The 15,623-nt window shown below is 38.3% G+C and overlaps 1 protein-coding gene across 1 annotated transcript in view; it reads right to left on the bottom strand.

Moving 5' to 3' along the window:
* Window positions 1-15,622, bottom strand: part of CDK7 (cyclin dependent kinase 7) — a gene marked incomplete at its 5' end in the record, with an annotated part of 18,607 nt that extends 2,985 nt beyond the window's left edge. Inside the window, 10 exons of the mRNA XM_031065673.1 lie at window positions 1-78; window positions 1,079-1,228; window positions 2,975-3,061; window positions 4,799-4,898; window positions 5,920-6,038; window positions 7,211-7,321; window positions 8,654-8,722; window positions 10,522-10,589; window positions 12,369-12,402; window positions 15,458-15,622. The exon at window positions 1-78 is cut by the window's left edge and continues 46 nt beyond it. Coding sequence (XP_030921533.1) covers window positions 1-78; window positions 1,079-1,228; window positions 2,975-3,061; window positions 4,799-4,898; window positions 5,920-6,038; window positions 7,211-7,321; window positions 8,654-8,722; window positions 10,522-10,589; window positions 12,369-12,402; window positions 15,458-15,622 — 981 coding nt within the window. The remainder of the gene's footprint in view (window positions 79-1,078; window positions 1,229-2,974; window positions 3,062-4,798; window positions 4,899-5,919; window positions 6,039-7,210; window positions 7,322-8,653; window positions 8,723-10,521; window positions 10,590-12,368; window positions 12,403-15,457) is intronic.
* Window position 15,623: the final 1 nt, after the last annotated feature.

Genomic DNA, 15,623 nt, shown 5'->3' with positions numbered 1-15,623 from the left:
AGCAGGACAGTTGGGTCTTGGAAGCTGATTTCCTGGAGTGGGTCCTGGTCGGTTACTGAAATACTTCTGTTTCAATGCCTTAATGATAATCGAAGAAAAAGAAACAAGTAATTAGTATGAAGTGTAATTTACAAAGAGGTTATAGTGAAACCAAGCACTTTTAATTGGGACTTAAAAACTACTTGAACACTTTTATACTACAGAGTGGCCTTGGTGCAAATAAAGGCTGTGTCTGCAATTACTATCCACCCCACATTGATCTGTAATGCAAGAGAAAATTGCACACTCCTATTTTTAACCGTGTTCAGACATCCTGACAAAACTAGATTATTTTGTAAGAAGTCTTGTATAAGTGGCTTCTTGCTCTGAAGAGCTTACATTCTGAATAGACAGATCAGATAAGATGACGATATAAAAGAAAGCAGGAATAAAGAAAAATTAAAGGAACATTTTTGAAGTCTTGATCAGATTCACGATCTAGATACCAGCTGTTTTGTTAGTTTTTAAGATGGGTCTTTCCCCCACATTTCTCTAACTGTGCTGTTTCTACCCTGTAAACTGTGAGAAAGAAATCGCTCGTATTAGAGCAGAAGACAAACACTAGTCAGCAAGAGTGGTTTCATGTAGCAGAATTACATACCTTACTTTAAATTTTTGGAACCATGAAGTAGCTGTTACTCTAGTGGAAGGATTAAGTGTGATTAACAAAAAAGTAGCTGTCTCTCAGGTAATAATTTCTTGTGCCAGTTACATGATATTCAATGTCACCGATAAAGTTTAGAGTAGAAAAGTAATATATATTCAAATCAGTATCCTATAATACGACCTGAAAAATTACTACATACTTTTGAACTATCACAGAGATGTCTCAAGCATAGCAGAACTAATTATCTGGAAACTTAGAGTGAGTGTTCTTAAAGATGGTGGCCAAAACAGCCTGAATGTGCTCTGGAAAAGTCTTCTAGTAAATAGATACATAAGACATGCACTGATCTAACTGGCTAACTGGCTTCAAAAAACATTTACCTGACATTAACAGTGGTTTAATGAATTAGGAGATAATCCAAGTGTACTATACCTGAGTAGCTGTTACTCTAGTGGAAGGATTAAATGTGAATAAGCCTTGAAGAAGACTGAGCAGATCATCACCAGCTGCACTGAAGATATGCTGAAGTGGCATTCCAGGGAATGGCTTAAATGTGACATAATCTGGAAGACTTGTCATCCCCTACAAAGACCAAAAATGGAATATATGTTTTTCCCCTAGAAAGAGTTCAGCTTTTCACAGAAAGTGAACTTCATATGGCTCTTTCACCAGAAGCTTTCAAAACATCTTTCAAAACACATTGCTAATACTTGGTCACTGAAATAAAATAACTAGAGGAATAGAAAGTCATAAAAGCTTTTTTTTTTAAGTAACTGTTACAGTGTGAAACAACTTTCCAAATGATCTGTCCTTCCCTTGCCTTAGTTGTGACCAGTCCAAAAGGAAAAACTGTTAAAGGAAGTATGAAAGAATTTTAGACTGGGTCAAACAAATGAAATAAAAACTCCTTTAGTGAATCGACATGGCTCGAGGGAAAATATTTACAAAAGAGTCAGTCTTCACCTTCTCTACATTAATAAATGTTATCTGAACATCATGTGCATTTTGATTTTAAATGCACAACTGAAACTTTATATGGACAATGGGAGGAGGGAAGGAAAATATGCACCAAGCAGTTAAACAAAAAATTAACTGTATACTTTTTTGTCCTCTAGGTGTGAAATCAACCCCACTGCGTTCACATTCTAGCATAAAAATTACACAGACAATTGTAACAGACAATTATACAAACATAATGATTTTGAAGTGTTTTAAGTATTTAAAGCCTTAGTTGTCACACTTCGAGTTTGTCCAAGTAAATAAAATATTAATACAAAGTCAAATATGTGTTCAATCGGTTATAATCTTGATAGTAAAGGCTGCAATTATTAAAATGTACATGTTTGGAAATGAACTTGGGAATGATGTCATCTTTGTTGTGTTAACCAATCTCCTATTCTCTCTTTTCCCCACTAGTATCTTAAATTTTCCTCTCCAAAGGAAGCAGAAATGTCATTGTGAAAACCTTAATGCATTCCTTTTAGAACCTTCAAGAAATATCAGAATTGTGGGGGCCTAGCAGTGCCTCACACAGCAGTTCTCCATTTGGCTACAGCTCCATTTCATGATCACATACCAAAGCATTCCAGCACCACTTACAATAAGGAAAAGCTGTATGGAGTGGGAGCAGAGGTGAACAAGTCTAGTGAGTGCTTCCACAACTCAACAACAAAAGACAACATCCTGATCAGGGAATTCTGGACTGCCTGTGCCTGGGAGCTGGTACAAGTAGCTCATCAGACATTATGTCCTACTTCCTGTCACACTGTTTAATAACCACGGTTAGGTAGGTAATTGTGTGACCTGACAGTAAGTTTGGCCTGGTGTTACTTAACTTGCTGTCATCTCAGAGAAAATTGTACTGATTGTATTTGTTTCAGGATCATTGTTGAGGCACATTGTTTATCCTTAAAAATTGTTTATCCTTAAAGCTGTTGGTCTGTGTTTCGTACTATCTCCAAACTATAATTTACCAAGGCCAACTTAGGTCCCTGCAAATGGCTCCTACTTCTAAAAGTGATTAAAGCCTTCCAGGTTAAAGCATGCTAATTAAACAAGCACCTCAAAAACGTTAAGCAGCAACAATAATCTCACACTAGTAGCCATGTGAAACTGTGCACATAGAAAGGACATCAAGAAGTGTTGATACTGTTACTGTTGACCAGAGGTTCGGCAAGAGAAACAACAAATTTCAGCTGTTCCATGAGATGAAGCAACTGCCTTCTGAAAAATCTACTCAAGTATTCTGGTATAATCATTTAATTTCAAGAGCTAAAATAGAGAGTATCAAGTAAAACCAGTATCAGTCTGTTAAACAAAACGACTCACAGGCCATTGTTCTTCCGTTGGAGTGCCCAGTGTTTCAAATATCCTTGTCAGCTGGTCAAGATCAGAGTCTCCAGGCAAAAAAGGAACCTGGAAGAAGGACATGGCATTTGATTGAATTAGCTTCTGAACTTCAATTTTAGACAGAAGCTTTGAGTGATACTGCATAATTGCAAGGGAAAAGCCCCCTGTATACCATCTCCCCACAAAGAGGTACACTGGATATTTGAGGCATTCTATTTATGCTCAAATAGATTCTGAAAGGTTCATGAAACCAGGCTTGGTATCCTTGATTTGACAGCAGACAGCTTAAACATAAGACTAAGTTTAATCACAACCACATTAATGTAAAATTTACTAAACACAGAAAAGATTTTCTATCGCAGTTTTCAGCCTAAAGTCAGTTGGTCATCTTTTCACCACTTGTTCTCAGGAGGTAGCTTTTATATATATTTAAAGTGAATCACAAGTTTGCCTTATGACATTAAATGAAAACATGAGGGAGAGTAGAGACCCACTAGGAGAGAAAACTGTCTGATCAGTGTCACATGTCATTTAAATAAAGCAAAAAACTGAAAAGGGGATATCTGCCCAGTCCAACTTCTAGCTCACGTATCAGGCACACAATGTAAGGAAAAAGAAACTTGGTGACCAAAGCAAATCTATGAAGAATTAGAGGCAGTGTTTAATTAATTAGGACAGAAAAAACATAAAGGATATCCCTAGCAGACAGCATACTATATTGTGGCATCAAGAAATCCCCTTGAATATAAACTGCTTTCATAAAAAGCTCTCAGAAGTTGCATTGTCCCGAAAAAGGACACATACATTTCAAAATATCACAGTGATAAAAACTGAACCATAATACACTTTGTGTTTTGTGACAAACCAAAGAATCAACTGAATTCAAGAATTACTGGCTTACTAACTTTGCTTAAATGCATTCAGATTTAGCGGGTCTAATGCATATTTATGTATCCATCACCAGCGCCGCTTAAAAAGACACTGTACATTTCCATATCTGACCTGCCAATCAAATTCAACCAGCACACCTATTTGGTGTGACCAATCAAAGTAAAAGGTTTCTTTCAAAGCGTTTTCACACACAAGTCTGGTTATGATATGGCCACAAAAGCATCCAAAGGTGCAGAAACAGAGCAGAAGTCACTTAATCATGTAAGATAAATTGTACTGCAGGCTACTTCATGCCTTCAGCTGTGTCTGTACCCCAACCCTCCACTGCTCCCCTCACACTTTAATGTCTTCTCCAAAGAGCTGTACAATAAACATTCCACTTCAGTGGAAAATACTCAAGGTCCATTACATTTGTGTACCACACTGAGGAGTGCCATAGGATTATCCTGATGTTAACCTTCACAACTTCATTCCAGTATTGTCAACTAATCGCATTTTAGAAGAAAATTAGTCCTCCATTCATTTTCAATAAAACCACAATTAAGGTACTGGTGATTATAACTGAGGAACAGTGTATAAGGGACACCCTAAGCACGTATATGTATGTGATGTTACATTCCTAGAACAGTAGTGAACTAAAATAGGTATCTGTGGACTGCAAGAGTTACCTACTTGACCTCTACCAGGGCAAGACTGTGACAGTTTTTTAACCCAGGTGTTTAAAGACTTCCAGTGCTTGTGATGTTTATGAAGGCTCAGTTATTCCAGAAAACCACTTGCATTACAGTTAACAAGATTTTGGAAAGTTTCTTCTGGCCTGTGTTCACCTGCTTTTAGCAGGAAAGGAAAAACCTATAAAAAGCCATAGTGAACAGAAGGGCAAATACAAAATGCTTACATTTGAATACTTACTCTGAGGAGCAATTCAGCTAAAATACAACCAACAGCCCACATATCAACACCAACACCATACATTCTAGCCCCAAACAATAGTTCTGGGGCTCGGTACCACCTGAAAAGAAAACACATTTTGGAAGAATAACCTGGCTTTGCTCATGTCAAATGCTACACACTGTAGCAATGCAAAAGCTAAAAAAAGGATATAACTTCCACCTATATACTTTTCAGACATTGAAGAGCTGTATTCTGCAAAGTGTTTTGTTTAAGAAAAAATTAACAAATTTGTGCACACCTCACCACAGGGTCATGTACAACCACAGATTAATTGCAGTTTCCACTGACCTGATTGCAAGTAATGAACAGCAGACACGCAAGGAAGAAAGTTCTTAACATGCAGGTAAACTGAAATTTTCTTAAAATTTTATGTTGAACGAATCACGGCAAGACAGAATTCCTCCCACCTCCCAAGAATTCCCATATCAACAGACCTAATCATAGAGACTACTTTTATGTAAAATGAGCCTTGTTGTTTTGAAAAAACTACTCACACTGCCTAAGAACAATCAAGTTTAACGAAATGACACTGCATTTGACACTATTCAAAAGACAGAAATTCTACAAAGGTGTTAAACCAGCTTTGCCTAAATAGCTTTAGCATCCCAGCAGTCAGAAAGCAGAATGTTGCATATTTTGCAGCACCACTTTTTATAGCCTACCTTAAATAAGCATGCCATAAAAACTATTTATAAATATTTAAATTGGTTCAAGTGTTTGTCTCAAAATAGGTAATGTGAATAGCTCCAAAAATGGTTCTAGGTTCTTGTGATTAGCAGAAAGTAGCAGCTGTCTTGCTCCACAATCCAGGCTTCTAAGCAGATACGCACTATTTCCAGACATTTCAAATGAGCATAATTTTGACAGATAACAGGAACCACCCCCACAGATGCATACTCAGGTAGCTCTTACGGAGACTCTGTTAAACAATGTTTCCTTGTGGTATTTTTATGCAGCTCTTGCCATATCATATGAGCAGATGCCACTATGAATATGTTGATTTGACATGACATATTTCAAGAAACACCTGTAAAGCAACTAAACAATCTCTGTGTAAGAAAAAAAGTAGAGTGTCTTACCTTGTTACTACCTGGTGTGTATAAACTCTGTTTGGGCTTCCAAAAGATTTTGCCAAGCCAAAGTCAGCCAATTTTAAAACCCCATTTTCATCTAGCAACAAGTTATTTGGTTTAAGATCCTGACAGTATAGAAAACAAATAATGAGATTTGCCAGTATTGATAAAAACAGACATATAATGAATCTCCTGGCAGACATGTCATAACACTGTTGCAAAATGAAAGATTTAATTCTATCCTAAAACATACACTGTGAGCAAAAAAATTTAAACCCCCCAGGATAAAAGTATTTCATTACATATGAAAACCATAGTGAGACAGACCCATTTAATATTAACACATATAACTTGCAGAGTTTAAAAAAGCCTCTTGATAGGTTTTACATTTTCTGCAAGTACGGCAGTTATGTTGTCTGCACAGCTGCCAAATGAATAATAAAAAGACTTGGCCATTGCTTCAAATAATGGCAGAAATCATAGAAGTCACACAGTTCAATACAGTAGCAGTATATTGTGGGCTGACCTTGGGCCAACAAAGATCAACCCAACAGTATCCAACAGTATCCAACCCAAAAGCATCCACACAGCCATTTGCTCTTTTTATTCTTATCCCACCCACCACCTTCAATATAGGGGAGAGAAGATCAAAAGCAGGAAAACTCTAGGAGCAGTATAAAGGCAGTTTAACAGGAAAGAACTAAAAATCAAAGCAAACAAGCAAGGCCATGAAAATCCTTCACCGTGCCCCAAAAGGAGAGTGATACATAGTCTCCAAACAGCAGCCAGCTTGAAAACCAAAATTCCCCCTTTTTCCTCTACCCCAGTTTTTACCACTGACCAAGGCATTACATGCCATGCAGTATCCCTATGGACAACTTGGGTCAGCTGTCCCAGCTGTATCTCCTCCTCACCTCTTGCCCCAAGCCTACTCATCAGGGCAAGGGCAGAGTGAGAAAAAGAGAAAGCCTTGACACTGCCTGATAGAAAGGAGAAAGACTCAAGAGTTCAGCTGCTGTGAAAAAAGTCCAATCCATCCCAGGCAGACCCAGTTCACAGTGATAATTAAAGTCACATCTAACTGGAGAACCTTTTATATAAGTATCAAAGTCGTAACCACATCAGTAAATATTAACATTTCTGGCACTGCTATTATCTCTCCAAAACAGCAAATATGAATGCTTCTGGAATGAGATTGTCTAAATTCCAAAACTACCTTCATTAGGCTTTAGACTCTAAATCCGCCCAATGTGATTTTTGTTGCAGGATAAAGGCTGTCAATTTAGCACATGCTTACCCTGTGTAGAATCCAGTGCTGATGTAAGTATTCTAATCCTTGAAGTGTCATCAGCATATATGCCTTGATGTGAGACTGTGTCAACACAATACTTGTATCCTTTATAATAACCTGCAAAGTGTTGAAGTCATGGTAAAGCTCAGCACACAAGACAACCTTATCTCCACTCTTTCAGCTCAAAAGTTATTTCCACCTTTAAGACAGGCTTCAGATTGACAGTCATATATTCTCTACCATTTCACCCTTTTTCCAGAAAAATAGGTCGATTCTGGAGATCAGAACAAAAATGGGGAGTCCAGATAGCTTACGTGAACTTTGCATAACCCAACAATGAAAAAATGTGTGGGAAACAGAAGTTTAGCATTTAATCTCAGTTCCATGTTGATACCCAAACTTCCAGGACAAAGATGTACACATTCAAATGATAAAAGTGACAGTAAACTAGAAATTATATTTCCACTTATTCCCTCTTTCTCTTTGCAATCTAAGTAACTAATCTTTGTAAATACAATGGTTTCCTCTTCTATTTCCAAAAAGACCAGAGAGTATGGCCACTTGACTGTATTTAAAAAAAATCTATTCAAGTTTTCTACATTCTTTGATTTTTAACATTAAAATTCTATGGAAAGACCCCAAAGCTTGTTTGTTAATACTACTGTGCTTCTCAGTAATAGCCTTTCATAAGCTGAGTTACAGAAGAGCTAGGACTGCACAAATTTCATGTATGCAGCATATGCTTAATCACAACATTAGGCAGCAGTCTCAGCCGCAGCCTGAGTGATAACCACAATACAATGTAAAGACTGCACACATGTACATCATGCAGTTCAAGAGTATTTAATTTTTCTTTGTACACCAATCTTCTTCATCTCTAAACTTTGCATAATTACTATGTAAACAGAATGAATCCTCTAAAAGTCTACTCATTACTAACCTCTATTAGCAAAAATCTGATCTAACCTTTTCAAGACTTGCATTCACCTAAACTTCAGCAAGCCTGTCTCTAGAAGGTACCGAATTGCAATTACCTAGCATTGCTACATTTGAAAACATGTTTAAAGTGCCTGTGATTTTACTACCAGTTTGTCTCTTACTATATTTCAGTGTCACAGTTATGTGAACATGTTTGGCGTTATGCTTCTCAACTGTATTCCAGAAGCAATAATCCAGAGGTTCTACACTCTGACTGGAGTTCCAGAGAACTAACATAGTAAACACAATTTCTTCCTTTAAGATCATGCTGACAAGTATTTAGAAGTAAAGGAATTAATCAAATGAGAACTCAAAAAAACTGAAATTACTGAAGCTACTTTTAAGACATGATCTTAATCAACTGACATAATAAAAGTCACCTTTCGAATATGGGCAAATATAAGCCTGTTAAAGCAGCACTTTCATAAACCATCTTAAGATACTGAAATAAAAGGTCTTTAAAAATCTTACCTCTAAATCTGTTTCCATAAAATCAAACACCAGACTAATATTCGACTTGTGTCCAAATGCATCAATAAGCTGCAAAACAAAATACATTATGATTAAGCAGGCTCTGATTCTTCCAGTTTTCTGAAATTCATCACCACTGTAGTCTGCACATGGATTTTCAGCTTATTGAGAATTTGTTTAAGTTCTTTGACTTGTAACACAAAAATTCTTACTCAGTTTAGCTTCTTAACTCAGTTTCCAAACCAGAAAAAAATTCCCATTAAATATGGCAATAACATTTCACATGACTGCCCTTCCTTCCTGGAGATAGGAAAAAAGAGCAAGATTTAACTTTGTCATGTTAACTACAACAGATAATGTAATGCAAACCTTGTCTTCCAAACTTTCCTACTCTAACTATCCTTTACTGAGACAAGACTAAGTTTGCCCATGGATTCAGCTCTGTGTATCTCCTTCCTGTAAGCATACAGTATTTAGAAATTTTAAGTGTTAGGCTTATAAACTTCAGACATTTTTAGATGTGTATTCATTTTTGTAGCTAGTTTTCCAAGGTAAATAAAACTCTTTTGAGGGCATCCAAACAGCCCTTTCTTAGGATGAAGCTGTGTAATGACACAATCAGTTTCTAATTCAAGATAACATAAGCATCATACTGAGCAAAAGCAAGAGATCATTTAGCCTGGTGTTCTTCCTTCAGGATGAGGAAGGTATGTGTGCAACTGGTGTAGCTCATTCCTCAGTCTCAGGTCAGTGTGGTGACCACAAGAATTGGCAAATTGCAAGGTATTTGTTTGAATAGTTCAGAACAGCAGTGACTGGGCCCCTTACACTCCCAAAACCCACAAAAGTTTTGTAGGGGCTACTAAGAGGGGCACAACACCACCTCTTGTTTTTAGAACCTGCTTCTGGAACTCCTGATCATAAATTTGTCTAACTCTTCTTTGAACTGTTGATGCAGTTTGCTTCTACACGGCCTATGGCAACACATCCTATGAATTCATTACACACTCAGTGAAGTGGTACAATCTCCACTCCTGCTGCCAATAGGTTTTAAATACATCTCTTATTTCTAGGACAATGGTGTTTGGAAATATAATTCCTGCATGGACACCACCTATCACCTTGGTTTTGTAGACCTCCCCATTACCAGCTTTTCCCTCTCCAAAGTGATGAATTCCTCACTTTTTCATAAAGAATATGCTCCATCCCTCTGCCATTTTAGTTGTCACCCCCTGCATATTCTCTAACCTTGATAGCTAAAGCAACCACTTTGAAAGTAGGGTCACAATCCAGAAGAGAACCATATTTCCACTTTGAAAAGTATATGGAAAATTCATATTTCATGTACTTAATCATAGTGACACTTTCTAATTATCACTATGATCTAACTTTATAGTGTCTTTAGCTCCAGCTGGGTATCTGTATGCGTAAGTATACCAAAATGCAACTGAACCTAAAAAGATACCAGTCTTACTCCTTCCAAAAGAGATTTTAAACATCATATCTATGTGCTAAAATAAGCCTGCTATTTTATACATGCTAATAAGCCACATGACTTCCCTGTTACCATTGCTTTAAAAAGCCTGCTTTTTGACTGTCACCAGTTCCATATGAAGCAATCAATCAAGTAAATTCAGCACTGTGTTCATTAGTAATTCTACCAGAGATGCAAAACCAAGCAATCTACATTTTCACAATTGTTCCACCATTAGTATCTATGTAGGCCCAGGCAAAAAACTGAAAGGTTTTAAAAAAACCCCACCTTTGCCTTTGTTATTGAAATAGGCACATAATAATTGACATATTAATTGTTGAATTACTGAAAGTATTTGAAGACTGATTCTAGAACTAGCATTTATTTTACTTACACCAATAATATTTGGATGGCTTAGCTCCTGTAACAGTTTTATCTCCCTGAGGGCAGTCCTGTTGATTCCTACATTGATGGAAAGAAGAAAAGAAGATGAAAGAACAAAATAAAAACTCTAGATTAAGCTCCAAATAAACCTGTCGTTCTGCTACTCACAGAGTATTTACTACTACAAATTACATTCTTAACACTAGTCAATTTGCTAAATAACATGGACATTGCCATAACTAACTAAATTGCTGCAAAATAAAAATGGGCATACACTTTCTTCCGCGGCAAGTCCATTTCACACCATAGTAATCAGGCTTAGATTATGAAGCAACACATCTACATTTTGGCAAAAAGGAAAGTTGTAGGTAAAAAAAATCACCTTTTTCAAGGTATTGGAAGGCTTCCTTTAATTTTAAAGAAAAGTTTCATTTTGCGATCAGTCCCTCAACATGTCTCACTTCCAGAGGGAGGCATACTGTCAACCCTCATTAATAAACCTCTTTTCTTTTTGACATATCATTAAAGGCACATATTTTTCTACATTCATGCTGTAGCATATATAAGGCATAAAAGAGAGAGCAACCAAAACGTGCTTACTCTTGCTTGAATCTTCTCATAAGCAGATTTTATAGAGGAAAAATCAGGGGCCAACAGGGAGCAAATGGTGCCCTTCAGCAGTCACACTGATGGCACTGTAACAAACTATGGTTCCTGCAGAGTACCAATTCCTCCTTCAAAAATGCTAGAATGTGTGGCTTGTATGAAAACTGGCAAGCAAATACTCCTGTGGTGTATCATGCAGGAAGTTACAGCTGCACATGAGCTGAAAAACAGTGCTCTCCTAAAACCTGGCATATGATTCAGTGCTAAGACTAGCAAAGTTTTGGGTCAAGCTACATGCATTACTTTACATTCCTTTTAATTACATGTTTTGGAATCAAATTAACAAAGGCTGCTTTTGGGTAGGTACAGTCTTAGATGAAAACAAACAGCATGCCATGTTATCAGATAACACAGGGAAAGCAGATATGATCATTATTTTGAATAACATCTTTCATCTACAGCTAGACATTGTAGAGGCCAAAAGTAATGACCGTCCCTAAGGGCCATTAGGCCACTGAGGGCCAAGTGGATCACAACCCTCAGGCCGCTGGCTCAATTGTGAGACTCTGGGATGAGCGATCAGTTTCTCTTTAAAAGAAAAGAACTGGAGAATTGATAGTGAAGACTCTTCACTGGAAAGTTGGTAACCTGACGAAAGAGTCCTGAAGGACAGCAGCCTGCACACAAATAAAATTCTGCTGCACCTCGCAGGTGATAAGACCAAGATTACTCGGCTTCAATTTGCCATATCCACACCTACAGGCACAGGGTTGGTCAGAGCACATGCTCCATAGGGCTGAACATGAAAAAAACACGACCCAGAGACAAGAGTTTTGATCTTGTTTTTATCCACTTTTTCCCCTGAACACATCACAAAAATAGAACAAAGGAAACATCTGAAACACACTAATACTCTCACTCGTCTTAAATACTTATGGCATAGAGATGTATTGATTAAAAAAGGTATTCTAAACTCAGTGCTGTTGTTATTATTACTATTATTCTATGCTATATTAATGTTTGAATTCCATTAAAATTGAGAAGTTATATACTCATATTTAAACATATATCATGCATGCAGGTGTCTATGCTGTTTTTGGTTGTCCCTCTGCAGCTTGTGAAGCAAACCTCTACTAAGCCTTACTGAGCTCAATTTTCTCAGCCAATGGTATGGGAAATTAATGTATCAATTCACAAAAACAAAGCAAACAAAGCACAGCTTCTACAGTATGAATTTGTTTTAAAACTCACCATCTTTAGCTTCTGATCTATGCCCCAGTTTAATCTGAAAATAAATATTTCATGTTAAGCAAGATTAAGATGGTGGGGAATACATTTTTATAGTGTTGCTCCTCTAAGACAGAATTAGAGTAATGAAGCACTTTACCAGCTGGTTTGGTTTTAACTGGAGTTTATTTCCCCCTTAAAAAATAACTGTCTCTACAGCATTAATTTTGACAAAAAAATAGCAATGAGGGCACTAAAAACAGACATAATGCAAATATAAACTACTTTGTAGCCACAAAGCTTTATTACATCACTAAATGAGCTTCTCCTTTGGGAGAAATGAGAGCTAAGTAATTGACAGTTATCTTAGAGTGATTCTAGTAAAATTAGCTGTAAAATGGGCTATAAACTCGGGCAGACTCTAGGTCCTTTTGTCTTAATCATCTAAGGACTTGAAATTTTAAGTCCAGAATCCTACCACTAATATTTCCAGATGATAAAAGTTAAGAAAATATTCTGATAAAACAAAGAATGCTCTCCACCACAGCCTCTACCAGCAGCAACCATACAAGACAAATATTGAAATGCTAAAGGAGTTAGTGCATTAAACAAGATTGCTTACTATTGATGCAATTCAACCTGTTGTCTTCAAATAAAGAAACCACTGTAACATGCCTTTTTCATCCCTTACAAAGAACAGCTGAAGACCCATTTTTAATATAAAAACTTCCTGCAATTCCTTCAGATAGTAACAAGTGAAACACTTTATGACAATGTAAGCGTTTTCATCATTTGTATGCAAACAAGCATGTTGGAGATCCAAGATCACTTCTGTCATATTTTATCAAAAAACAATCATACTGGATAAGGGACATTACTGAAAAACTCTGAAGTCTAGTAAGGCCCTCTGACTACTATTCATTATTCTTTGTTCAAGCTGGCAGCAACACAGTAACAAAAAAAGGACTGAGGGTACTCAAAAGAGATTTGAGGGCCCCAGGAAAATTAATAAAAGGATATGGAGCACAGATAGTGATCCTTCTGGTATCAAGAAATAATACTGAATAGGAATAGGCAGATCCATCAGGTTGCCATGTGGCTCTGAGGTTGGTGTCACAAGAAAAACTCTGGGTTGACAGTTGAACGTTTGGACACCTGTTCTACTGACACCTGATGGGCTGCACCTTTCTCAGAGTGGAAAAAGAGCTCTGGCACAGGAGCTAGCAGGGCTCATTGGCAGAGCTTTAAACTGGCTTGGAAGGGAGAAAAGGACAATACCTGGCCCAGTGATAATCAGTGGGACAGTGTACCAAAACTTGAGGAAATGAGCACTAATGGGCTGCCTTGATCTGCTTCATGAGGCGTTGGCTACAAAGCACGACACCTGAAATGTTCCTCTACCAATACACGCAGCACGAGGAGCAAACAAGAGGAGCTCAAAGCTTCGATTCAGTCCCAGAGATTTGGTATCATGGACTTAAGTGAAACCTGGTGGGATCAGTCCTGTGACTGGAGCGCCCTGTTGGGCAGCTGCAGGCTCCTCAGGAGACGCACACAGGACAAAAGAGGCAGGGGGGTGGCATCACATGTAATGGAAGGGCTGGAATGTACAAAGCTTACAGCTGGCAATGGTGCAATTGAGTGCCTCTGGGTAGGAAACAAGGGACAAATAATGTGGATACCATTGTGGGAGTCTGCTACAGATCTCCCAGCCATGACAATGATGCCAATTAATTCTTCTTTGAGGAACTAAGGGATGCTTCCAAATCAACTGCCCTTGTTCTTATAGGGGACTTCAACTTGCCAGAAAGCATTACACAACTGGTACAGCCTAGGACAGAAGATTCCTGAAAACCTGGACAACTTTGTGGAAAAGGTCCTACGGGAGCCGACTCAAAAAGATGCCTTCTTGGATCTGCTGCTTGTCAACAGAGAGAATCTCATAAGCAAAGTGGAAACTGAGGCCATTTTGGCCACAGCAATCACGAAGCCATTGAATTTAAAATCTCTGTTTACAGCAGGAAAGTGCCAGCAAAACTTCAACCCTGGACATGAGGAGAGCAGACTTCAGGCTATTCAGGGAATTGGTAAGTAAAGTCACCTGGAAAAACATTTTTGCAGGTGCTGGGGTCCATCAGTGCTGGCTACTTTTTAAGCATCACCTCCTAAGGGCACTGGAACGGGCAATTTCCAAATGTCACAAGTCAAGCAGATGAGGCAGAAGGACAACTTGGCTGAACAGGGATGTCCTCTTGAATATAAGGTAAAGAAGGAAGGTGTATGCTCAAGGGAAGCAGGGTCAGGTGACATGGAAAGAATACAGAGAGGCTGCTTCACACTTATTATTAGAAAGGAAATCAACATGAGATGATGGCAAACCTCAATGGACAAAGCTGCAAGAAACAAGGCTTCGCTAATTCAATTATTCAGGAAACATTTGTCTAAAAATGACAAGACTTGAGGTAACAGCACAAAGGTGATTCATGGGAGTTTGGGTTGGATATTAGGATAAGATTCCTCGTCCAGAGGGGCTGGGCACTGGAACAGGCTTCCCAGGGAAGCAGCCATGGCACCAAGTGGTGTATGGACAACTGCCCCAGGCACATGGTGTGATTCTTGCATTGTTCTGCACAGGGATGAGAGCTGGACTTGATGATGTTGATGAGTCCCTTCCAACTCAGCATATTCTATGATTCTATAGATTTTAAGGACCTTTATAAAGGATAACAGTCTGGAATGAAGGAAATCAGACACTGCCACAGGAACGATTTAAAATGAAAGGAAAAAAAAGCAACTATCAAGGTACAGTAAAGTCTGCAGTTTAGTACTGTGTGTGTGTTGGTTTGTTTGTTGACTAAACCTAACAAATAACTAGAAATTCAAGTCACAGACCATGCAACCCTTCAGAAACTCAGAAACACAGAAAAGCCACTCCCTCTTTTGGGGTGGGTGGGCATTACAGACAGGTTAACCAGATCATTTAAACAAACTTCTCTAGAAATAAAAATATGCCATTTCCCATCAAGTTAGTTAAAGAAAAAAAAAGAGCCGTTACGTTGGTCAAGAGTAACCAGACACTTTGTGACATGCTGAGAAGACATGCTGAAACTTACCTTCTTAATAGCAACGATTCGGTCGTTCGTCCTGTCCTTGGCTTTAAAAACGGTGGCGAACTGGGGACAGAGAGAATGCTGCCGTGAGCACGGCCTGACAGACTGCGTGAGGGAGAGGCCGCCGAGCCCTCCTAGGGCACGGGGCGGGCACCGCCCCGCGGCCCCC

This window comes from Geospiza fortis, unplaced genomic scaffold, assembly GCF_000277835.1.
Source record: "Geospiza fortis unplaced genomic scaffold, GeoFor_1.0 scaffold2258, whole genome shotgun sequence".
NCBI lineage: Eukaryota > Metazoa > Chordata > Aves > Passeriformes > Thraupidae > Geospiza > Geospiza fortis.
Note: the sequence above shows the minus strand (reverse complement) of the source record. Positions and strands in the feature narration are given on the sequence as shown.